This window comes from Rhinolophus sinicus, linkage group LG06 (genome assembly GCF_036562045.2).
Source record: "Rhinolophus sinicus isolate RSC01 linkage group LG06, ASM3656204v1, whole genome shotgun sequence".
In the NCBI taxonomy this organism is placed as follows: Eukaryota; Metazoa; Chordata; class Mammalia; order Chiroptera; family Rhinolophidae; genus Rhinolophus; species Rhinolophus sinicus.
Window position 1 is genome coordinate 81,192,047 of NC_133756.1, and position 25,212 is coordinate 81,217,258.

Sequence of the window (25,212 nt, forward strand, 5' to 3'; positions counted from 1 at the left end):
CAGCTGTCCTGGGTGACAGAGTCCAGGAGTCTGGCTCTGGGTCAGTCTTATAGGAACTCACCCACATAATAGGAAAGGGTGCGCTTGAGCCGGTCGAAGACAAACCAGCGCTTCTTCCATGATTTAATCTTGCCGCCCATCTTGACCAAGTAGCCACGGCAGACCTGGTGGGAAGTGGGAGTAAGGAAGGATCCAGATGCATAGCCCTTAAACCTTTCTTCCCTGAGCAGCAATGTAAGTGCCATCACATGTGCCTGTATTCATAGGAGGCTGTCCCCAACATCTCTTCAGGTCAGCATACTAGGTCCTGGGACAGAGACCTCTGCTGTTAGGGGAGAAACTGAGGCCACCATTCTGAGGATGCAGTAGGTACCTCCGCCCATGGGGTTCTCTCCTCAGCACCGCAGGGCTACGCAGGCCGTGTACCTTGCTGCTGAGCACCACGTGCAGGCAGGTGTCGACGCCATGGCCTGACGACTCGATGTGGGTCTTCAAGTCAAAGTCCTCCTTCCGGATTGGCAGGTAACGGGTCAGAGGTCGTGCCTAGGAGCAGAGGACAGGATTGGTAGGCTCTCTTCTCTTCTCCATCCTTGCCCAGGCCCTTTGGTCAGTCCTGAACCCCCAACAGATTGCCATCACTCCCTCCCTACCCCTATAGCTGTCACTCTCATTTCACAGGGCCTGTGGCAAAAGCAGACACTTAGCATGCCTATGCTGACTGCTTAGGTTTGGGCAAACTGCTCAGTGAATCTATGCCTAAGTTGCCCACCCATGACCAAGACACAGCCAACCTTGTCTTGTCCCTGCCCCTCTGTCTCCTGGCTGAATGGAATAAAGCTGGAGGCCAAATATACACATGCTCTGAGAAGAAAAGCCCAATAAGAAATCTGGTCTCTGACTTCCCATGAGAACTTATTTGGGTCATACCCCCTTTCTGGGCCTCAGTTTCCTTATATGTAAAACAAGGGCTTTGAACTAGATAATCACTAAGGCCTGTTCTACCTCAAAAATTCTGATACTAACTAGAATTCTCAGCCAACTGGAAGTTTTTTCTACTCTTCCTTTCTGGGAAGAACATTAGAACAGCAACAAAATGAAACATAACAAATTACTGAAAGAAAATACAAGATGTAAAACTTCCGGGAGACACCCTAAAGATGAGTTAACTCCACCCACCAACCACAGCAGACACTGGTGGCTCCTGCAGCAATGCCTCAGCCCAGAGCAGGGGGTTAGAGTCCCAAAGTGGCCAATGACTGAGGCAGGAGAGGGAAATTAGGCATATGACAAAGATTCTAGGCACAGAGGCAAAACTCAGTTTCTGATTATTTCTTAATTTTAAAACCCAATCCAAGGAGCCTACCCCTTAGAATTTACGTTGTTGCGTCATGGGAACTCAGGGAGCTGTGATTACTGGTCACTACTGGGGGTAGAGCCCATGGGATTCCCGCTCTGGGGAAGCCTATAGAAACACAATAGAAGGGACAGACTGTCTGAATCCTCCCTCAGGCTCTCACAGGGGCCAGGATGGGTAGATTTCCGGAGAAATGGGACCGGAGACATGGGTAGATTTCCCTACCCAACCTAATTTATCCTTCTGCCTTTAACTGTTCTGTTCAAGTCTCCTGTGTAAGGAAAAAACCCAGAGTTGGTTCTTGTACAAGGAGGAATTCTTGCCCCAAGGATAAACTAGTATAATTCTCTCTTGCAGATGTAAACCAACAGTCAGAGCGAGGTCACCTGCTGGTGGTGGGGCCTAGAGCCAAAAGGTGTGGTGGAGCGAGGGGCAGGACAGCATGAAGCACCAAGCATAGGAGGTCATCAGGGAAGTGGGAGGTCGGTGCAGCACAGACTCAGGAAGCAGAGATGAGGCCCTCGAGAGAGGCCAAGAGGAGCCACCCTAATGCCCAATTCTCAGCTCCCATCTCTGAGAGGCCTATCCAGACCATCTTCTCTGACCCCAGATGTCAGCAAGGTCATCTGCCCACTCACTCCCAACATACAGACACACACTGACTTGAACAAGCCCATTGGGTCTATGTTCCTTGGGGCTAAACGAGTCCCAGGTAGAATTCTGCTTGTGCTAAGCCAAAGCAATCTTTTTGGGAGTAGAACAGGCTTTACAGCCCAGAAGAGATACCCTGGGATGTCCCTACCTCTCCACAGCCTCACCCTCCAGCCAACCACCCACTGTACCCCAGCACCCACTTACCTGAGAAAACTGTTTCTCTCGCATCTTGACTTCCTTCTCCACCAGCTGCTGCCTCCTAGCACTCTCACTCTGCAGCCTCCGTTCCACTTGCTCCCTCCTCTTCCTCTCCTCCTCCAGGGCCTGCCGCCGTAGCTCTATCTCCCGCTCCTGTCCCCAAAGCCAGGGGTCAGTGCCCACAGCTGCCCTCTTCCTCCAATCCCTGGCCACCCCTCCTCAGGACAGGGCAGAGCCACAGGAGGCACCCACCTCAGAGGGCAGCCTGGCACGAAGAGGCATCATCCTGAAAACCAACCCTCTCCAAGGACTTTGCTGGTAAAGGGTAAATGCTTTAAAGTGAGACTGTCCTGGCTTCAAATCCTGGCTTAGTCACCAGTGTGAGTTCTGGGACTCTGACAAAATAATTTCAACTCCCTAAGTCTCAAGTGCCTCGTCTATACAATGGGGCCGAGAGTGCCTACTCCTGTGTGATCATAGTGAAAATTAAATGAGGTTGTATATGTAAATGCCCATCACTGACTCCAGCAGGAAGGAAACACTCAATAAATTAATGGGGCTCTTACAATTTTCATCTGAATTCCTAAAACATGGATTATCTAAACAACGTTTTTTGACAATGAATATATTCAATGGTCCCTCCCTAATCACTAGGGCCCTCTGAAACTCCAAATTAGAAACTCCAAATCTGTACTCGAACTTCAAATTTTATGGGAAAAACTGAACTTATAAAAGCCATTATTAAAAGATTTTTAGGGCCGGCCCAGTGGCTCAGGCGGTTAGAGCTCCGTGCTCCTAACTCCGAAGGCTGCCGGTTCTATTCCCACATGGGCCAGTGGGCTCTCAACCACAAGGTTGCCAGTTCAACTCCTCAAGTCCTGCAAGGGATGGTGGGCAGCACCCCCTGCAACTAAGATTGAAGACGGCACCTTGAGCTGAGCTGCAGCTGAGCTCCCGGATGGCTCAGTTGGTTGGAACGCATCCTCTCAACCACAAAGTTGCCGGTTTGACTCCCGCAAGGGATGGTGGGCTGCACCCGCTGCAACTAGCAATGGCAACTGGACCTGGAGCTGAGCTGTGCCCTCCACAACTAAGACTGAAAGGACAACAACTTGAAGCTGAATGGCACCCTCCACAACTAAGATTGAAAGGACAACAACTTGACTTGGAACAAAGTCCTGGAAGTACACACTCTTCCCCAATAAAGTCCTGTTCCCTTTCCCCAATAAAATCTTTAAAAAAAAAAAAAAAAGATTTTTAAAGTCATCAAAACGAATCATTAAATACAGAGCATGTCGGTGATGTTGTGCATGTCTTAATCAACGACAACGACCTTTATGCCATAACTTCCATTTGCCATTTCTTCCCAGCGCAAAACTTAGCAAAATCTCCTCTTTCTCTCTCTCCATTTGTGAAAAGCAGCTTATAAATTTGCCCTCCTCTGACATGAATAAGGCTAAGAGGCCTTCTTTTCTGGTGGTCTAGCTGCTGACTCCTGCTCTCTGGCTCCCTCTCATCTCAGGAGATGCAGAGTGTGGGACGGTGGAGATAGAACAGCTTCCGCAGATCCTTTGTCTAACTCCCTTCCAGGCCCTGGTTTCCTCAGCCTGGCTGTATCCAGGATAAACCACTGCTCCCTATTTACTGTGCCCTAGCTCCAGGCCCATGTGAAGGCGACATGACTTCTCTCAGCTCCCGTTGCTCCCCAAGGCCCCCCAGCCAACGCCTTTGCTCTGGCTTAGACATCTGCCTTCTCTTCTGTCCCTATCCCTCAACCCCCAGTTACTGCTTTTCCTAACCATCCCCAAGAGGAATGACCTGCCACTCAAGCAGACAAGAATCAAAATCCCTGTGGTAGCCAAAACGTCCACAGAAGTAAACACACAGAGACTGCAAGTTCCCACACGGGAAATTCATGTGCTGCCTCCCCTTTTCCTAAGAGCTGTGAAAAATGGAATCTCACCAAGCCTCCCTATCCCCCCACTTGAGGAATGCCAACTTTAAAACACTTTCTTCCAGGGAATGTTGCCAAGATAATGTGGATGAAACAGCTTGGGGTGGACTGTAGGCCCTTGGCAGGTGGAAGGTAGTGCTGGGGCCCCCACTGCCTCTGCCTCTGTGACCCAGATCTGCCTCACCCTTGACTCCATGAGCCGGCTCTTCTCCACATGAGCTTCTTTCAGCATCTTTTCCATCTCCTCGATCTTCCCCACGTCTAGGCCACTTGCACTGAAGAGGGAAGGGGAATACTGGGTGTATCGAGGAGCTGAGGAGGAGTCTGGCAGAAGCGGTGGGTCCGGTGTGGGGGAGGGCAGAGTTGGCACCATCAGGTGGGATGGGGTGGGGGTCAGGTACCTGGACATGTTGTCGGGAGAGCAGGCAGAGTTGCCTCCTGTGGAGATGCTGGTCTCCATGCTGTCAGAGCTCTCCAGGCTCAGTGTATCATAGGCGTGCTCGCTGTCCTCTCCACGCTCCCGCCCAGCTGGCAGGTGATGCAGGATGGAGTGGTGCATGAGGGGTGGGAAGCCCGAGGGACCTGCTGGGAAGGGGCCCGCCCCATGCAGGGCGTCCCACTGGCACTGGGCCTCGGCTGCTGCTTTCTGCTTCAGCTCAGCCAGTCGCCGCCGCTGCTCCTCAATCACCTGCTGCCCTACAGGAGGGACAGGTGGGAGTCACAGTGGGCACCCACCCATCTAGAAGGACATTGGCACCATCACAGAGAGAGGGAAGAGGTGAGCAGGGAAAGTTTAACACAGGGCACCCACATGAGCCCCCACCAGCTTCCCTGAAGCCCCCACAGCTCCAGGTCCAGCTGCCCTGCCAATGCTTCAGTCGCCTGCACATCTGGCCACAGCCATGCAGTCTGGCTTCAGCACTCTTTCTGCATCCTGAGCCCATACAGGGAACTGATCCTGCCCATGTGGTGCCCTGGCAGCATGACGGCCAGGTGGCTCCAGCTCACAACCAAGGCCTGAATAGGTGGGGACATATGCACCCACCCTGCCTGTTGGGGAAGGGAGAAGGAAGAGATGGTGGGAGCCCCATGAGCACCCAGGGTATAAATGCAGACTCAGCAGCAGCGATGCAGAGCAAGAGCAGCAGTGGCAGCAGAGAGGGAAGGATAGGCAAGGCGGAGCACCGCTGAGGCAGCAGAGAGCTCAGTTCGAGTGGTAAGGCAGCCAGCCACTTCTACCTAGCTCAGCCTGGGAGCCTGCCTGACTGCGGATAGTGGGGGCCTGGGCAGAATACATCATGCAGATGCCCGGGCAGAGGCTGCCTGGCCAAAGCAATGTCCTCAATGACCAATGTTCTACCTGCTGGGTCGTCAGTTGGGAGGGGCTCAGCAGGAAGCAACTTGACTGGTGTGGGGGACCCCAGCAGAGGGCAGAATAGAGAGACACAGAGGGGATGAGAGGAGATAGAAGCACGGACATGGGCTTTCAAACAACGAAAATGCACACAAGCAACAAGGACTCCTGGGTTCTCAGAGCCAATATCTTAGCGAACCATTTCTGGAGGTCAAGTCCATCCCCCTGCCTCTAGACAGGGCAATACCTATCCCCATTCAGGTCATAAAGCATTTCCCTATTTGTTGGGCTGTTAAGGAAAGACCTCACAGCCCCCCATACCCTTAGTCCCCTGCCTTTTGATAAATATCCAGGAAGCTCTTCTTTAGGCATCTAATCTAAATCCTTTCTGCTCTTGCCTAAATCCCAATTAAAGAAAAACATCCTGTGAAAGGTGTGGGAATGGATAAGGGGGGTGCAGAGCAGATATCCAGGGCTCCCAGGAGAGCAGGTAGGCTAGCATTGCAGCCACTCACCCTTCTGCTGCAGGGCCAGTTGGCGCTTGGTCTCAATGTCCTGCAACGTGGCTGCCAGGTTGCGAGGAAGGCTGCCTGTACCATTCTGGGTGAGCAGAGCACTCTGTGGAGGGAGATGGAGCATTGGGACCTGAGGCTCAGAAGACCACACCCCCAAGACATTCAGGGGTGGCTTTGGCGTCTCCCCAGTAGCCAAAGCAGACTCCCCAGCAGCCTCCATCACCCTACCACCACCACCCTGTTACACAAGCAGCCCATCCGCTGTCCTCAGACCTTTGGGGAGGGGCTACGGCCCAAGGTAGCCACGCTGAGCTGGGAGGAGGAGGAAGAAGAACCAGAGGAAGAAGGGAGGGGGCCACTGCGGGTGCGGGGCAGGGGACTGGTGGCCTCACCATCCATCTTGGAGCGGTAAACCTAGAGGGAAGAGATACTGCCTGGTGAACTCCAGCTCCCTCACTGCCACCACCCCCATGTCACCTAAGCTGGCTGTGGTCCAAGGTATTGCTCTGGCTCCAGGCCCCTGTCTCTAGCTGGAAGCAGCACTGAGCCTCCTGGGCCACCCAATGACATGTTATTGGTAGCTGTCAAGCCTCCTTTCCAGGCTGTTGCTCCTTGGACCAATCCCTGGTCCAACTCTGCATTTTGAAAGAACCTTGTAAATGGACCCATGCAAGGAGTTAACATCAGCTGGGCGGAGTTCTATAGAAGACCAATTGGAAGCTGGGGTACCTCTGGTCCAAGCTCTGCCATTAACATGCTGTGTGACCCTAGGCTATGCACCTCCCCACTCGGGGCCTTGGATTCCTTATCTGCAAAAGGAGTGGGTAGAGCTAGACTAAATAACTGCCAAGCTCGCTCACAGCACTAATGTTGGGTGACTCGGCATAGGCTCTGCTACTTCCTACTTGAGTGGCCTTGGGGAGATTACTTATCTTCTCTGAGCCCAGTGTCTGATATGTAAAATGTTAACAATATCTACCTCAAAGGCCTGTGGTGACAATTAAATGAATCAAAACACAGAAATTTCTAACCAGCTAGGTCAAAGGAGAGGTACCACATATGTTACCAAACTCCTCCCAAAGGGAACATGGAATTTTAGCTGAGATCACAGTCTTAGAGGTGCAATGCCTTCACTCAAGGAATGAATCTTGAATGGTGAGGTCTCAGGCACTACAGCAGGTTAGTGGAGTGAAACTTGGGGGAGAAGACTATCCAAATACTCTTTCCCCACCCCCACGGTCAGCAGCTTGTTGCAGGCTCAAGTAGGCCCATACCCTCCATGGCAACTCTGAGGAGACTTGGGCACGTCCTCAGGACTGTCATTTCAAAGTCTTTGCTCCTCTCTGTCCTGTCTCCAAGTGTCATCCCTGGGGAGACCACAAGAGCAAAATGCTGGCAGTTCTCCCAGGACACACTAGTCCCAGCTTCAAGAAGCTCAAGAGTGTGTCAGGCTCCCATAATGAGTGAGACGCTCTGGGGTTGAGGGCTACCAAGCACAGAGCAGAGCCACAGTCTAGCCCAGCACGAGACACCAAACAGATCCCAACCTGACCACTGCTCCCAAACCCCCTTCCATTGGACAGTCAATTACGTCACCTTTGGACTCATGAAGCTGGCTCTCCAGCTGCCAAAAATATCAAGATGGTTACCTATGAGGAGACCCTCACTGCCCTCTCAGAGGTCCCATATTGCCCTGGCTGGACTGACCCTCCCCCATCACATAAGGTGGCATGTATAACTGATGGATTGGCAGAAGGTACCCAGAAAAAAGAGGAGCAGCAACAGGGGAGTGATGGGCAGTAAAGGAAGGGGTTACCTGCAGCTGACGGGAAGCTTTGGCAGGCAGAGGCGGGGGGGAAGAGTGAGGGGAGGCTGCAGTGGGGCCAGTCCCCAGCCCGGCCATCAGTTCCTGGTACCACTGCTCTAAGTCTACAGCAGGGAGCAGCAGCTTCTCCATCTGGAGGAGAGCATGGGGAGGGAGCCAGGGTATAGGAGGGGAAGGATGGAGAGAAAAGGTCAGGAAATGAGAAAGGAAAGAGGAGGAAGAAGGAAGGAAAGGGAGAAGAAAGCGGAAGGATGGAGGAAGGGTGAAGAAAGGCCATTATCAGGGAAATAGACAGTTAGGTGAGGCAAGAAGGGAAGGAGTACGGGGAAAGGAGAGCATAAAAAGGAAGAGAAAAATAGTGAAAAAACAGTTGCTGTGAATGTGCTAAGGGCAAAGAGAAATAGTCAGGGCACAACTCTCAAAACACATAAATGTGCTATGCCAACCATGATGCCAGTCAGCCAGCGCCCATAGGCACTGAGCACTCTCCTGGGGCTGGCCTAGAGCTGGGAAGTCGGGTGAGCAGGGGCAAAACACACACACACAAAGCCACACCAGAAAAGGGCTGGGGGTGACAGGAACACACAGACCACCAACCTTGGGTGCAGGCATGATAGAAGCGAAGGAGGAAGAAGAGGGCAGCACAGGAGGAAGGCAGGTGGTGGGAACCAGGTCCCAGGAAGCAGGGGCCCAGAGAGGCGGGCCTGGCGCAGGGGTTGTGGGCATGGGCGAGGTGCCCCACATCACCTTTAGCTGCTCAAGTGTCAGGTACTTGGGGGAAGGCCGGGACGCAAGAGGGAATACAAGAGGTTAATGGAACTGGAACCCAAGAAATGGTCCTGCCCATGCACAAAAGAAGAGCAAGAGCAGGAAGCCCAGAGCAGAGGCTTGCAGAGCCCAGGAAAGCCAGAGTCCTCTCAGCACAATGCCCTCATGCTAGAGCAGAAGGCCTGCCCCTGCTTGAGCTGTCAGGAGCTGAAGAAAGCTCCCGAGGCCCTGCGGAAGAGGGAACCACTCCCAACGCCCCTCACGCCAGTTGCCCTTCTCCCTCACGGATGAAGACAGACCTGGCTGTCCCCCAACCCAGGCCTGAGGGGCAATCTAGGGCATCCACAAGGAGGCCCTTGGGCATAGGGGGGCTCAGTAGGTGGCTGGTACCTCACTGTCAAGCAGGGGCTGTGTGAGCACGCTGGGGGAGTTGGCAGGAGCACAGGGGTCTGAGCGGGAGCACAGCTAGAGAACCTCGGCCAGGCTCACATACTCTAGGGTGCCCAGTGGGAAAAAGAGGGGTAGGTAGAGAAAAGGGTGACAGGTTTCAACCAAGTACCCAATACCCACACCCCATGCCCTAGAGCCATCACTCCACTCCATACAAAATCCAGAGCAGGGGTGTGGAGCTTGGCTGCCCACTGTGGCCATAGACAGCTATGGGAGTGAGGGGGGCCGAAAAAGGGCAGGTAGAATAGGTTCTCTGAATGCTCCTCCTGACCCCCACTTTTGAGGTTGCCGTGGCATCCAGGTCCTTCCCCAGGCAGACCCTGAGGGCCAATCCCTGGGTTTCCCCTGGGCTGGGGACATGCGAAGAAGCCTAGGGAGGGCCTTCCAAGAACCTACCAAGGACCAGGACCCAGCGCCAAGAGAACTCTTTTGTCTCCAATACTTTGGGCATCCCTAGTGGGGCACACACATACAGTCACATCATTTCCAGGTGTCCCCTTGTACCCCATCTGCTGGGGCAGGGGCTGGAAGGGGTGAAGGTAGAGACACCACTAGGGCCTGAGCATGGCAGCCTCTGAAAAAGAGACCTTGGCAGGGAGCAGCTAAAATCCCAGGCAGAAAAGCAGGCCCACTACCCAAGGTGAGGACTTGGAAAGATGCCAGCTTGTGGGTCAGGAGGACAGGGACTGTCATGTTCCCTGAGCACATCCTTAGAACCCAGAGCTTATCAGGTGGTGGGGGCATGGGAGACATCCAAAATACAGGCAGAATCAAAGCACAGGACCCTAAGCCTGCCCTATCCAAAGGAAGACTGACCATCCTGACCTGCCTCCAGAGGCCAACTGACCTCCAGGGGTCATGGAAAAGGAAAATGAGCTGGAGGGTCCAGTGTTTGTGAGAACTGACAAATGGCATGCAGAATACATGCAAAGTAATATGCAAATTGATGCTAATTTTTTTTATGGGCTGCCCAGAAACTTACAGCACACCAGCACACTCACTCAAACTTGCAAACTCTGGCCAAAGGATTATTGTCACACACCCTTCAGCTGGGCGCTTGGGAGAAACTATAGGCAGGAGCTCAGCAAGCAGGTAGAGAGGCAATGTGGGCACAGCAGAGCAGGAGGTTAGCTATGATTACCTCTTGTGCTTTGGGGCAAAGCTGAGTGGAAGCAGGTGGGGTTAAGGGGACAGAGGAGGTGCCCGCCCGAGAAGACCCTGGGAACAGTCCCTGACCCCATCTCCAAGGACTCAGAGATGAGCAGTTCAGCCTATCGAGAGGGTGTGTGGTGAGGGGCCTCAGACCTCACACTCAGCCCAGCCACCCAATCCCAAACCTAAATTGCTTGTGCAGTGAGGCAGGGAGGAAGGGAAAGAGCTCAGAAAACTAGGCGTGTCCTCATTGGACCTCACGCACCAGACGTGCAAAGACTCAGGAAAGAATGGGTTCAGGGGCCTTAATGCCCACCTCTGAGCCAAGAGCCTAGTTCTACACTGAAGTCCAGGGATCTCCAAGACCAGGATCCCTAGATCTCGATACTCCCGAGTCCTGGCCATTTCCAAACCTCTGAACAGCCCATCCTCCTCACGATGTACTCAGTCACCCAAAATGGTAGGATTGGTGGGCTCCTGGGACCCAGAAAAGTAACTAAAAAGCAGCTGGTAGCCATAGCAGGTCAAATTCCGGATTGCAGGACCATTCCTACTCATATCTCTCCAATTTAGGAAAATGTCCCCATACTCAACCTCAGCCATTGAGGTGAAAGTGCCCCATGTTGCTCCAGAGCCTCCCAGGAGACCCCCTTGGGCCGGAGGCTGGGGCTGACCCAACCATGTTACCTCTTTGAGGGTCGATGTGGTCTTCGGAAAAGGCCTGCCCCCAGTGAGTGAGATGTATCTTCTTTCCAACATTGTCAATTTCTCCTTCTCCTGCAAGCCCAAAGGAGTAGAGAATCAGAAAGGAGTGAGAATGATAGCAAGGGAGACCAAGTAAAAGAGGAATCCTGCATTCCCCTCCCAACCCCAACAAACCCCCCCACCCCACCCCACCCGGCTGGGCTACCTTCTGCAGCAGCTGCAGGGAAGCGTTCTTGTCCCGGGCCAAGCGCTCAGATTCTTGCACAGCCTGAGCCCGGATCTGCCCAGCCTGACTATCCAGGACTGCCAGGCGCTCCTGAAGGAGATGGGGATGGTCAGGCAGGCCCTGGGGAGATGGCTGAGCTCAAAGTAAGGCTTGGCTGTCTCTCCTGCCCAGAGACCCTGGGCTTAGATGAAGGGAATCAACCAGCTCTTCTGCTTGGCCTCAACTCACCCCAGAAAACTCAGGCTGCTAAGGTCAGCTCCTTCTCTCACCCCTCCCTCAACCAGTGACCCCTGGGCTAGCAGGCACACCAGCCAGAACCCAAGTTCCCAAATCTGCCTTCCCTCCACCTCCACAGTCAACATGTCCAGAATCCTAGAGATAGGGAACAGTTCTCCACCTGCCCTATTCCCGGCATCCCACCTCCACTGCCACACCCAAATCCAGGCCCTCTGCTTTCCAAGCCCGGACTTTGTCACCAGCTTCCTGCTTCCAACTCTGTCAACTTTCTGACCCATTCCACACTGCCACAAATACCTTCCTAAAATGGCCTTCAAGGTTTGTTTTTGTTTGCTCGCTTACCTGAATTTTCTAGTCTTTCTAAGAACATATGTTACTTAAACAATTTTTTAAAAACCCACAAGTAAGGTTAGATCACTTATCTCCTGAAAATCTTTCAGTGACTCCTCATTACTCACAGGATAAAGCACAAACTCCTAAGCTGGCAGTCAGGGGGTCCTAGAACTGTGTCTACATTTTTCAGCTCCCCTCGCACCTGAGCCCTCCGTCTCCTCTCATTTTGGCCATGATGTACACACAGCTGTGTAATTGTAAACTCGCAGGCCTTTCTTAAACTGTTCCCTTAGCCCAGGAGCGCTATCTCTATATTCTCCACCCATCAAGAGTTTACTTACCCTCCAAAAGCAGACCAAATGCTATCTCTCCTCTAACATCTTCTTTGATCACAACTCAATTTTTTCGCGCCTCCTTCTGTGCTCAAATTATTCCGTGTCACCATTTGCCCAGTGTTACTGTTACTTGTGAATGTATGTCTCCATCACTACCATCTGACTCAGGCTATCAAATCCAAGGGCAGGTCCAGTGTCTTTTCTGTCTCCATATCCCCAATAGGGCTTAGCACAGTGCCTGGCTCAGCAATCATGTGCTAAAAGGTAATTAAAAGGATGGGGGCTGGAGAAAATGGACTGGGTTAATCCTGGGAGGGCTTCCTGAAAGAGGTGGCCTTAAACCACCATCCTTAAGAGCAAGATATGGGAGAGGACAGAGGGAAGAAGGAAGCTGTCCTAATCTGGGGTTAGCCCCCCAAAAAAGATTGAAACAGGCCAAGATCTGCCATTTATAGTTTGTTGAGAACCTATTAGGACCCCAGAACTCTGCTACATCTCTTGTATTTGTTACCTCTTTTAACCCTCTTATGAGGCAGGTGCCTTTATGCCCACTTTACTGATAAGAACATTGCCATACTTACCGTGTTTCCCTGAAAATAAGACCCAGCTGAACAATCAGCTCTAATGCCTCTTTGGGGGCAAAAATTAATCTAAGACCTAGTATTATATTACATTATATTATATTATATTATACCTGGTTCTATATTAAAATAAGACCGGGTCTTATATTAATTTTTGCTCCACAAGACACATTAGAGCTGATGGTCCAGCTAGGTCTTATTTTCAGGGAAACACGGTAGGAGGTTTAAGGCATCTTAGTAAGTGGTAGACCTAGGATTAGAACCAGATCTGTTGGCCTCCACAAGGCACCAGGGCAGACAGACACTGGGGTGGGTGGAACACTGGGGGCCTGGGGATGGCAGTTGAGCAAGGCTCATGAGGAGCATGGGGAGGAATATGACCCCTGGGTCTCAATGGCTGAGCTCCAGTTTCCTAGGGGCCAGGGTGGGTGTAGGGAGGAGGGAACAGCAGTCCAATAGTACTGACCTCTCCCAAACTACTTGGACCTTATACCCACGAGGATGTCGAATGGATGGTATTGGCTGATCTAAAGGTTCCCTGATGCACTCTCCAGGAAGAAAGAGGAAGAAACCAGGGTAGTGCCAGCTCCCAAACAAGTGCCAGCTCCCTGATGCATTCTCTCCAGAAAGAAAGAAGAAACCAGAGTAGTACCAGCTCCTAACCGAGGGCAGTAGAGGGTAGAAGGAACAGCGGCTTTTAGGCCAAGCAGGCCTGGGTTCCAATTCTGGCTCTGCAGCTTATAAGCTGGGAGGTTTTGGGCAAATCTGTGGCTTCTCTGAGCTCTGGTTTCTTTGTATATAAATGAGGCTAAGAGTGCTGGCTTGGGGCGGCCGGTTAGCTCAATTGGTTAGAGCATTGTGCTCTTAACAAGAAGGTCGCCGGTTTGATCCCTGCATGGGCTACTGTGAGCTGCACCCTCCACAACTAGATTGAAACCGCTACTTGACTTCGAGCTGATGGGTCCTGGAACAACACACTTAAATAAAGTTTAAAAAAAAACACGTGCTGATTTTAGGAGACCGTCCTAAGGTCAGCTTGAGATAACCCAAGGAAGCCTCCTGGCACATACCCATGTACTTGGGAAATGCTAGTTTTCTTCTTTTCATCTGCCTCACATCTGGAAGTGTATGCATTTGTCACGGAGAGAAGCAAGGAATCTGAACTCAGGGGGAGGTCCAGCAGCGCCCCACTTACCACCAGCCCAGGCTGGCCATCAAGCACTCAATTCACCACTTTTTGACACCTCTACCCGGTCTCACTGCCCTCACCTCTCATCCACTCACTCTAGCCAGGTAAACTGCACAAGCATGCACGTGTGTACATGGACCCACAGGTCTCAGCCACAGGCATGTCAGCCGCCTGAGCCATCCTCCTCCCCAATATCTTCCTTACCTTTGTTTAACAGTCTCTTCTCAACTTTACTTCCCACCCTCACACACACACATCCCTGCCCATCACCCTCTCCTGCTCCAGCTGAGGTCAGGAGAACCACAGTATCTGGAGCTCAGAACTGGCCAAGATACAAGACCCAATCCCCTTGTTTTATGGCTCAGCTGAGCAAGCGCTGAGCCAAGGCTGGAACCCAGGTGATGTCCTTTCAAGGCTCCCTGGCTGGCTCTAATATCCGGATCTCAGGTCTCTGTGTGTCCCAGCACTTCCATCACAGCTCTACAAAGGCGGGAGCAAGCCTGCTCTTCGGCCTCCTCCTCCTCCATGTCTATCTTTCACTGCCTTGCCCAGCTCCAAATGTGAGCCCAATCCACTTTCCACTGAAAGATCAGGGGAGTCAGGGCTTCATAACAATAGCTATTGTTTGCTGAGTGCTTACTATGATCATATTCTATGCTGTCTTCACACACATCATCTTGTTTAATTCTCACAATCGCCTGGTATTGTTCTCACTGTATGACGAGGAAACAGGCTCTGACAGGTGAAGTTAACTTTCATGAGGTCATCAACTGGGGTTCAGACCTAGGTCGCTAGCCTCCAACCTCGGCCAGCAGGCGTACCAGACGGCAGGGGATGGGGTGGGGCACACCTTCCGCTTAGCGACGCTGCGCAGCAGCTCAGCCTTGCTGCGGAGCAGCCCCTGCCCGGCCAGCTCCCGCTCCTCCTCCAGGCGGCTCTCCCGCTCCAGCTGCTGGAACTCCAAGTCCTCAAAGAGCTTTGTCTCGGTTTCCAGATCCTCTGCCTCCTTCAATGACAATGACAAAGGGGGTTGGATCGTGCTCGAAATACCACTCTGGGCTTGGAAGGCCAAGCCACAGAGGTGTGAGTTCTGGGGGCTGGACCCAGGGAAAGTGGGGAAGGGAGCTGACCCCACCCAACCCCCTTTCCTCCGCTTGGCTTTGTTCCTTTCATGGGCATCACTGCCTGGAGCAACAGAAAGGAGAAAACAGATCCCCCCAATCCTTCCCTGTCCCCTCCAAACCACAGCACCGACCCTGGTGTCCAGCAGGTACTGCAGGGCCCAGGTGGTCCTGTCCCACCGCTCTCCTCTTTTCTGGGCAGGTGGCCCGCAGGCCGAGGAAGGGGGGCTGGTGAAACTGACCCTTCTCAGCTGCTCCTGTAACTGTTCCCGCACTGACTCGGGGCAGTTATCGAGCTGCGTCTGGAGCTCAGCGTAGAGCGCCTGGCGGGCCTCCAGGTGCCTCCGTCCCGTGGCCAGCTCCGCCCTCTCCTGGTCGGCGGGAGGGGGAGGGGGTGGGCGGAGCACAGGGGAGAAACAGAACACACACTCCTCAACTCCGGCCCCGCAGGCAGGGAGGGCGATAGGGCGGGGCAGGGTCGGGAGGGCAGGAGAGAGAGAAACGGGGAGCGGAATGGGGGTGGGACAGAAGAGAAAAAAAGATGAGGACTGAAATAGGAGAATAACAAGAAGAGGAGAAAGAAAAGAGTAGAACGGGGAAATAAGGAGGGAAGAGGGAAGAGTGGGAAAAGCAGGAAGCTGCGGTGTAAGACAGGACTCAGAGATGCAGGGGATGGGGCACCAAGGGCAAAAGTGTGGGACCCAGGCAGAAATTTTGGTCTCTTGGAGTCCCTAGAAACGTTTGGGTAGGTCCTAAGAAAAGGCCCTCTGCTTTCTCTCCAAACCAGCCAAGGCCAAAAGTGTTTCCACGTCACAAGCACAGAGCCTCTTGCTCTTGTAATCTCCCCCTCTTCCACTGCCCAGAGACCAAAATTTAACCCTGGGAAACAGGGTGGATATGGTGAGAGTTAAATCCAGAGGTTGGGTTTGAATCAGGAGCTGAGGACATTGAAGCTACAGCAGTGCAGCAGAGGGAACCCCAGCCCACCCCCTTGGTCTCCCTCCCTCCTGCCCAGGGTGGGGGGTGGGGTGCTGGCATAGCAGGCTGAATTTCAACGGGATGAAGGTTGTAATTAGTTCAGCCGTTGCCATAGTAATAGAAGCCCCAGGAGTGGGTACAGAGAGGAGGTGGATGGCTCTGTCTGGGGCGAGATGACACCTCTGAGGGCAGGAAGGGGAGGGGTGGAGCTGGTGAGTCACCCCGCAGAAGAACAGGCAGAAGAGAGACTGTGACTACTGATTCCAAAGCCAGAGTGGGGCCACGGGCTGGGGGCTGGGGAGGGATGCTGAGTGAGACCCGGAGACCATGGCCACCACCTCAAATAACTGGGCCCAGAGAGAAGACAAAGTCCAAGCCTCCAGGCAATGCCAGGTCAATGAGAAATCAAATTAGGCAGATTCCGTATGAAATGCTGAGCTTCACTGGGGATAAGACCCTATGTTGAGTCCTGCCCCCACCCACCCTAATATCCCACCCCCATCCCTGGAGTAGAGGATCTGATCAGGCCAGTTCCTGGGGTCCCAGCACTCAGCCTTTACAATACCCGATGTTCTGGACAACTTGGGCGGAAGAAGGGGAGAGGCTACCCGTTTCCACCCTCTGCTTGGGGTACCTGAATTTGGAAAGCCTCAAGGGGAAGCTAGGAAGGGTAGCCACTATGTGACCAAGATCCCTGTCCCAGGCCTCCACAAGCCGTGACACCACAACTGGACCTATTTACCCCTCTGCTCTGGAGGGAAGGTGGGCAGATGGCTGGAGGACAGTATGCCTCTCCCTCCAACAGTCTGTGGAGGCAGCACCCAGGCTTTTCCAAATGGGAGGAGTTCTTCACTCTGAGAAACTCCTAAGTCATGTATTTCCCCCAACCTTGTACCCATCCTGCTAATGTCCTATAAAGTTGAGCTATGCCCCTTGCCCATTCCTTTCTGATCAAAACCCTGGGGTCCCACACCAAGAAAGGAAGAAAGCAGCATTAGAGGGGAGAGGCCAAGGGCACAGAGGTGCCCATGGAGTTAGTACAAAAGCAGGCATGGCTTAGCCCTGCCTGGGTGGCACCGACAGTTAGGGGCATGCGGAGAGCCCAGGACAGTGATTAGAGGGGGCGTTAGTGCAGGCCTGTTTGGTAAGCGTGAAGTTAACTTGGCACAGAATTTGGGAGTGTGGTTTGGGGGCCAGAGCCAAAGCTCAAAAAAAGGGGGGGTTGTCAAAGAATTTTTAAGAGCTTCAAAATTGAGAGGGAGGAGGAAAACACTCTCGAAAAAATCCAGAAGGAAAATGAATTCTTGGAAAAATACTGTCAAGTCCAGAAATAGATGGCCCCTCTCCACTTCAGAGCTTTTGGCACATGTTGGGCATCTTGGACATGGCTGGCACGGCCCCTGTGGGACGGAGCGGCCCCTGCAGGCTGGCACAAAATCTGAAAGGGGCAGGGGTAGGAGCTGACACCATATGGGATGGGAGGCTGCAGATCCAGACGGCTCAGGGGAAGCAGAGACCTGAGGGCCATCTCCCAAAGACCACGTCCTGAGCACCTGAGGCATGCTTTGGAGGGAGACCTTCTCCAGATGGAGGGACCCAGACCTGAATCACTCCCCAACACCAGTCCCTCGGGCTGTGCTCACTGCCCAAGAAGGGCTTTGGTACTTCCTAGAACAGCCATGAAGGGCCCAGAATGGCAGGCAACCAGGCACCCAGAGGTAGCAGAGACCCAGACAGAGGAGACCCCAGACATCAGCCCAGCCCGTACTGCTCTCCAAGCTGGTACCTTCCACAGAGGACAAGGCCCCTGCCCCTGGAGGGGCACAGAGACCACCCAGTCTGCAGGGTGGATGATGAGGTAAGGGGTAAGGGGCCCCAGATAAGGCATTGCTCCTTCTCTCCAAGGTCACTGGTCCCAGCACTGAGCCAGGCCAGTTGTTGGTTACCTTGTCCCTCTCCTTTTGGATGCCCGTCTCCAAGGTCACCAGCTTCTCCTGCAGCTGGTCTGCTGCCTTCTGCTCTTTCTGCAGCAGTGCCCGTTCTGCCTCCTTCTCGCCCTGCAGCAGCGCCCGCTCCATTTCAGCCTGGGGCAATATCAGGGTCCACATCAAGGCCAGTCAAGGCAGTTGGACTCAGGCCACACTAGGGGGCTTCACCCTGCCTGGGAAAAGTCCAGCGAGGGCCTGCACCTCACCTCTCGGGCCGACTCCTGCAGCTGCTGGTCCAGCTCCTTCACGCGGACCTTGAGCTGCTCCACTCTCCCTAGCACCTGAGCCCGCTCCTCTTCGAGGGCCAGCACCTCTCCCTGGAGCTTCGAGCTGGGTGCATCTTCATGCTGAAGTGGAGGGAAGCTGTCAGCTGGGGAAGCGGAGAGCCTTACAGGACGAGACTAAGAGTGGATACCCGTTCCTCAGGGCACTTGGAAGGGGCAGGTAGACTGAGATAGAAGACAAATTCCCCTGCCTGCATGGGGAGCAATATGGGCTCTTTAAATGAAATAAAGATTTACCACTGAGTGCCAGGCCTGGGTGGGGCCCCAAGGAAAGGCAGGTCATAAAGCATATTTATAGCTTGGCAAACTCATCAACACCTCTCTCTTCCTTGCTTCATTTCTACACCTCTCATCCATGATTTCTTCCCAAACTTGATCCTTCAGTTACTTCCCCCTCACTGGGCCTTGGCTTCTACCACCCATGCCTACCTCCTCTGCCTCCTAGCAGGGCCCACCTCAGCCCCCTCACTGTGAGAGTAGGTGACACACACACACACCCCACCTCCTGCTGGGTGCTCTCAGTGCTACTGCACTCCTCCTTAAGATTTTCCTCATCTGAGCGTTCCACACTCTCCCACAGACGTTGGCTGGCACCTCCAGGATCCTCGTTGCTCCGCCCAGAGGCCCCAGTGGCCCCTGAAAGGCCTCGTGAGGGTCTGCGGCCTGCCAGTGCCAGTGCTGCCGTGGCCTCCCCAATGCTAGGCAGCTCCCCAGCCTCAGGTCCCCCGTCAGCCCGGCTGTACTCAGCACACAGGTTCAGGATGGTCTCCAGGCGCTGGCGTTCCTAGGAAGGGTGGACAGAGCAGGGCATGAGGGGGAGGAGGCAGGGTACTGGTGGGACTAGAGCCAGCCAGGCACAGTGTCCTGTCAGGAGAGAGAACTAGGATACTAGGGGCTTGAGACTCAGAATCAAGCCAGGAGAACCCCAACTCCAAGGTCTGAGGAGGCAGAGGGAAGGAGAGTGCCCGAGAAGGCTGTTGTGCTACCTGCCCACATGGCTAGCCCCTCCCGTCTTCCTGTTTCCTTTCCCTTCTCATTCTATCCTACGGTGGACTTCCTCGTGACATAGAGACACAGCCCACACACCTGGGAACACATACTGGTAGGCAGACTAAAGACCAGAATGAGACACGATAAACACTCAGGTGCTCACATGCTGACATGGATACATGAAGATCCACGACACAAGGGCACACAAAGACACCCACACACACCAGCACTGACACACAGGGAGACAATACGTGCCCTAAGGCTGCATTAACAGGCAGGTACACACAAAGACACAGCCCTGACGTGCACAAATGCACACTGACGCACACTCACACAGATCAACATAGTTTAGCATACAGACAGCTTGGCATCGACACACAGGGCTGGAAAACAGACCCACGGACCCACAGGGACCTGACACAGTTCACACAAAGATGTGCTCAGCATGTATACACACTGCCAGACAGACCTGGGACGTGGGCCTCATCTCTACCTCAACTCCAAGTCACTCTCAGGCAGCCCTTGGTTCCTGGCTCCTTCCCGGCAGGGTGGGCTACTGCCAGCACTTAAATGCCCAGGCCCATGTGAGTGCTTTATGGCCCTGCCACTTACTCTGCCCCCTCGCTACACACAGCCCACCCAGATACCACTCAGGGGCTCAGAGAGAGGGGTACTGGGAGTACAAACTATGGGTCTGTGTCCCCCCTCTCCCATTCATAACACCCCAGACTCCTATGGCTCTCCAGGGTCCCTCAAACTCAGATGTCTCTCACCATGTACGGTTTGGCCATGACCCCCGAAGCACTTACCCAGCTTCCCTCCTGTTGCTTGCCCAGTTCCATGGCAAAAAAACAACAACACAAAAAACCAAAAAAAAACAACAACAACCAGGAACAGAGCCTCAGCACCCAGGAGGCTGGGCCAGTGCCCCCACCCCTACCCCAGGACCCAGATAAGCAGCCTGGTTGAGGTGGGAGGGGCAAGGCAGGCAGCCTCCAAGATTTAAAGTGGCAGGTGGGGCAGGTCAGGGCTGGTGGTAAGGTGTGTGCTCATGTGTGTGAGGGGGGCTGAATGGAGGAACTGGAGGAGGCTGGGTGGGCCCACCATTCTGCCTGTGCTAGGCTCACTGCCTCTTCTCCAGGATAAGCCGCCAGGGTGGGCCAAGCTTTGTCATCTAGGCAGTGAAGAGAAGATCTAGCCACAGAAGACTGTCAATCCTGCCTCATCTCTCCCCTACCCGACACAAACACACTGACACCCTCACCTCAGCCAAAGCTGTCTCAACCGCTTCTAAAAGGGTCTCCAGACAAACCTCCTCTATTCTGATTCTCTTCTTCAAACCACTCCCAGGGAAAACCTGTTCTTTTGCTCACACAGGAGAAAGGGCAAAATCCATTCTGTACCTGTGCTCAAGTGTGTACACACTAGCCAGAGCCCCTAGAGCTCCCTGTGTTATCTGGGGAAGCCCAGCCCCCACCCAGCTCAGATGCCATCTCCAGGACAGCTGCCCAAAGCCACGCCCAGCCCCCAAGTGCACCCCAAGGCACTATCACAATTACACCGGCTGCCCCAGAGCAGGCCAGGGGCTGCCCATCCTGTCCTCTTCCTTTTCCCTGACACCTACATTCCCAGATGATCCTGCATGTGGCAGGGGGAGCAGCTCCCACCCTTTTTTAGATGCCAAAGTAAAGGAAGAAAGGATTAGGGGCTTTTCTAAAGAACAAGACCTGAAAAGACAGGAGATTTGGGTTCCAATTCCAGCTCTGCCAGAACTTGCTGTGTGACCTTGGACAAACCCATTCTGCCCTCTGGGCCTCAGCCTTCTCATCATGAAGACCTGCTTCTCCAACTGAGAGGTGCAAGGCCTGTTTTCCCAGACCTTCACTGTATTCAGGTAAATAATATAAAACCTAATTTATACATTGAAACCAATGCTGTGTTACAGAATAAATGCAAAATTAGCATGAATTTAAAATAAAGCCTTAGAGACTTCAAAGAAAGTTCTTTAGGGCACCAGAACCTTGAGATAATAGTCATTACGGTATATCCTGGAAGTGGGGAAGCTTGAGAAGCCCAGGCCCTGTCCATGGGCCCCTCCCACTCTGTCAGCTGGCCTGCCCACACCCTGGCAGACACCCTGCTGTGGATGTCAGCAGCCTCCCTGGCGTCTGCTCACCAGCCTCTCCATCTCCTGCTCCCGAAGCCGCTCCTGGCGCTGCCGCCGGTGGTACTCCAGGAGGTCGTCCTCATTGTCACTGATCTCTGTGATGCTATTTTTCCGCTCTCGAGTGACTAAGTCCCCACTGGAGAGCTTCCTCTGGGCACGGGGGCTCTGGCGGGGTGAAGCCCCAGTCAAAGAACCCAGACTATAGGCTGGGCTCAGCCTGCCACTGAAGTTGCTCTTGCGGGGTGCGAGGGACTCGCCGAGTGTGGGTGAAGGGCTCCGTGTCCTACGGCCCCGCACCCCCAATGTCAGGGAGAAGTCTTCTGGTGAAATCCCATGGGCTGCCCAGCGCCGGGGTCGGGGACTCTCTGCCACTTCCCTGGTTAGTTTGGGATCTGGGGTATTCCGGGAGGGCATGGGGGAAAGAGCCCTTCTGGATAAAGCCGGGCTCAAGGGAGGGAGTTCTCGCATACTCTCCAGGCCCCGCCGGCCCAGGTAGGGACTCTCAGGAGGCTGCAGGGTGTGGGTGGCTGACCCATCTGAAAATGTTCGGCCCACCAGCTGGCGTGAGGGGCTGGTTGTCAACACCCGCTCAGTGCCTGGCAGCTCACGGAAAGGGCTGGGAGGGCGGTCCTGAAGTGTGCCAATCTTGTTTCGGGGAGCAGGGACTGGAGGCTGGAACTTGGGGCTGCCAGGAATGCTGGTGGGTTGGCTGTGGGCACTGGAAGCTGAGCATTCACTCAGGCTGATAGCCACCAGAGGCAGCTGCCCACCTAGCCGGGGGCTCTCAGTGGTTCTGCACGCCTCCGCCAAGACAGTAGCTGCAGGGCTGTCTGTCAGCAGACCCCGGAGGCCAGGGCTGGGAGGCCTTTCTTGACACCCCTTCCTGCCCGGCCGCGGGCTCTCAGAAAAGCGGGCACCACTAGGTCGGGAGTGTGGGGGCTGCAGAGCCAGATGGTAGCTGGAGGAACGGGCAGGCACCAGTGGGGGCATGGAAGGCGCTGGCTCCTGCCCACTGGGTGAGTGGCTGGCACAGCTTCCACTGCTGGCTGGTGAGGAAAGTGGAGAGAAGGCTGGAGAGGTGTTCTCATAGCTGGAGCCCACAGACATGGCACCAGGGCTGGTTGGGGGGGACAGCAGGTAGCGACCACCGTTAGCCATTGGCACCAGTGGGCAAGTTGTGGCAGGCTTCTTTCCAGCAACTCCAGGTTCCTCTAGCACCAGTGAATCCATGATTTCCTGCAGGTCCTTCTCAATAGAGCTCACCAGGGAACTGTGGCTGGCACAGGCCGAGGGTCCTCGGGCTATAGGCTGTGGAGTGTGGTTCCCATTCACCAGGCTTTCTGATTCTGCTAAAGGAAAATGCAAAGATGCCTCGGGCCCTGGTCTTTGACTTTGGGGAGTTGCATAATAGCAAAGGCACTACCCCACCTCCTCCTAACAGAGTTGGGCTGCAAAGACTCTGGAGAAGAAACCAGGAGATCTGGGTTCTGGAGCCAGCTCTGCCACTGACCTGCTGTGCAACCTTACCCAAGTCACCTTGCCCTCAGTTTCCACTTCTGTAAAGAAAGAGGATGGGCAGAGATCTTCTGGCTGTAACATTTTATGACTTAGGACAGACGTGGGAATAATGCCAGGCTCTTCTAGGCCTAGCTGTTGCTGACCCACCCCAGGACTACGCTGCTCCCTGCCTTGGTTTCCCCAACCTCCTGAACCTATCCTTCAGGAGAGCAGGTGAACATTCCGCAAAAGGGATGACATGCTATGGAGCTGGCCAAAAGTTCCAGGGGTGTCCCAGTCTAATAGGACATAGGGCCTCCCAACGCAGCAGAGACCCAGGGGAAAAAATACACAAAGCCTCCAAAGCTGGGCAAGAAGTGAGTGCTGCAATACTTTATCCATTCAGAGGTAAGGGAAGGGCCTGGCACTGATGGCTAGTTCCTGGAAGCCAGGCTGGCCAGCAACTAGGTGCAGCTCAGTGCCTCCAATTAGCCCGTTAAGCCACACCAGCAAAAGGCTTTGCCCTGCCCCAGCCCTAGTCAATCAACCAGGAGTCTCTGGAACCACTGCCCCAAACAGCTGACAGAGTGGCATGACAAAGCTAGAGTGGGGTCAGGATAAAGCTAACCAGGGAGTAGACTGGGAGCCCAGGCTTCTTAGCTCCCTAGGGGCTAGAAAAGACGGGAGGTGGGGGTGGAGGAGGAGAAGGAAAAGCCTTTGCAAGACTGAATTTGGGTCCAAAATTATGGGAACTGTGTAGGAGGACCAGTCAGGGGGGTTACTATGGATAGTGGTGATCCCAGTGACTACCCATCTTTCTTCAGATCCCCAGGCTATCCATTGACGTCACTGATGCTACCCTGCTACATATACTTGACATACATGTCCACCTGTCCCAACACCATGTTGACACCTGTCATCCCACAGCCAACTGAATGCACATGCAAAGTCTGGGATAGTAGGCCCTCTGGCAGCCTCCTGGTCTGCACCCTACCCCCTAAGCATCTGGGCTGAGGGGAGCTGTGCTGGTTCCCTGGGACAATCACCAACTCTCCTCTGGGAATCAATAATTCACACACAAACTGCAGCTGCTCCACTGAGTCGTCAGCTGGCATGGCCTGGCCTGGGGGTGGGGCAAGGCCCAGGGATGATTAGCAGCAGGTAAGACCCACCAGCGCTTACAGGGGTTCAACCTAATGCTTCCTTCTGCCCATTCAGGGTGAGGCTCCCTGGTGGTGACACAAGAGGGTCAGGGTCCCAGACATTGAGGTGGCATCTTCCAGGGCAGTGGGACATAGGCTGGCAGAACCCTCCATCTCTCAGGCATATGATTCCCCAGTTTCAGCCAAGCAGCATTTCTTGGATCTCTCCCAGTGGCCAGACTGCCTGGCATTCTTCACCAGTGGCCCATGGCAGGTGGCAGCAAGCCTAGATCATGGGTATTGTCCTGCCCTGACACTGTAAGCGTGACTGGAGTGGGCAAAGCAGACTGCCCAGGGGGTACCACCAACCCAACCTCCTGCTCCAACCGGGTACCTACCTGGGCCAGGACTGTAGGGGGGCCCCGGGGCCCGGCCCCCCGCAGGAATCATGCTTTTCATCCACTTGGCTTCAGCTGGGTGGTTAAAGCGGAGGAAGGTGGACTGACCCAGGCACAACATGCAGCCTTTGGAGAAAGAAAATGCTTGGAAGGGCAGCAGGGCTCAGGCAGCCCTCACCTACGGTACTAGCAGGCTCACCCCAGGCTCCAAAGGGTCATCCCCACCTGCACTCACAGTGTCCACAAGGTCCATGACTGACCCTGCCTGTGCTTGAGATAGGCACTGGCAGGGATCAATAGCGCAGGGCAGAGTGGAAGAGCACTGGTTTGTGAGTCCCAAGATCCAAGTACTAGCCTAACTCTTCTTCTTACTAGCTGTGAGACCTTCGGGTGAAGTCACTTCACCTTTGACTCTAGCTTTATCATTAGAGAAGTGAGGACAATGCCTCTGAGCTGGCAGCGTCACTAAGACAGCACATGTTAAAGTGCTCCGCAAATGGGGGTGGTTGTTCAGAGAACGTGGACCCCTTGTCCCGCCAACCAACCTGTGCCCATGACCGTGTATCTGCCCCTTGGATGGAAGGCAGCAGCTTCCAAGATCACAAAAAAGTTCTACGATAGGGGACAGGGGAAAACCGTGAGATGCCCCTGCAGGGACCAGAATTTGCTTCCTGGCTCCAACAGTGGGAGCGGCCACCAAGGTCTTTTTGACAAACACACCCTCTGACCTGACATCCTTCTGCTCCTACATCTCCCATGGAATGTAGCCAAGCCGAGGCCAAAGGGCCTAGCCTCAGCCAAGCACATTCCCAGGCAG

The 25,212-nt window shown here is 54.1% G+C and overlaps 1 protein-coding gene across 34 annotated transcripts in view; it reads right to left on the reverse strand.

The window, feature by feature from the left end:
• PHLDB1 (pleckstrin homology like domain family B member 1) overlaps positions 1-25,212 on the reverse strand; it is a 46,338-nt gene that overhangs the window by 6,701 nt on the left and 14,425 nt on the right. For 11 of the 34 annotated variants that reach the window (XM_074335355.1, XM_074335364.1, XM_074335361.1 and 8 more), the window contains 19 exons: positions 24,396-24,521; positions 21,368-22,707; positions 18,704-18,985; positions 18,124-18,264; positions 17,876-18,013; positions 15,194-15,322; positions 14,681-14,836; positions 11,135-11,245; positions 10,912-11,001; positions 8,452-8,625; positions 7,846-7,986; positions 6,303-6,443; positions 6,030-6,132; positions 5,521-5,565; positions 4,562-4,856; positions 4,345-4,435; positions 2,213-2,359; positions 427-543; positions 62-164 (listed from right to left, as the gene is read on the reverse strand). In XM_074335355.1, coding sequence (XP_074191456.1) covers positions 62-164; positions 427-543; positions 2,213-2,359; positions 4,345-4,435; positions 4,562-4,856; positions 5,521-5,565; positions 6,030-6,132; positions 6,303-6,443; positions 7,846-7,986; positions 8,452-8,625; positions 10,912-11,001; positions 11,135-11,245; positions 14,681-14,836; positions 15,194-15,322; positions 17,876-18,013; positions 18,124-18,264; positions 18,704-18,985; positions 21,368-22,707; positions 24,396-24,521 — 3,870 coding nt within the window. The remainder of the gene's footprint in view (positions 1-61; positions 165-426; positions 544-2,212; positions 2,360-4,344; positions 4,436-4,561; positions 4,857-5,520; positions 5,566-6,029; positions 6,133-6,302; positions 6,444-7,845; positions 7,987-8,451; positions 8,626-10,911; positions 11,002-11,134; positions 11,246-14,680; positions 14,837-15,193; positions 15,323-17,875; positions 18,014-18,123; positions 18,265-18,703; positions 18,986-21,367; positions 22,708-24,395; positions 24,522-25,212) is intronic. The other 23 variants (XM_074335379.1, XM_019716266.2, XM_074335381.1 and 20 more) reach the window with 12 other exon arrangements.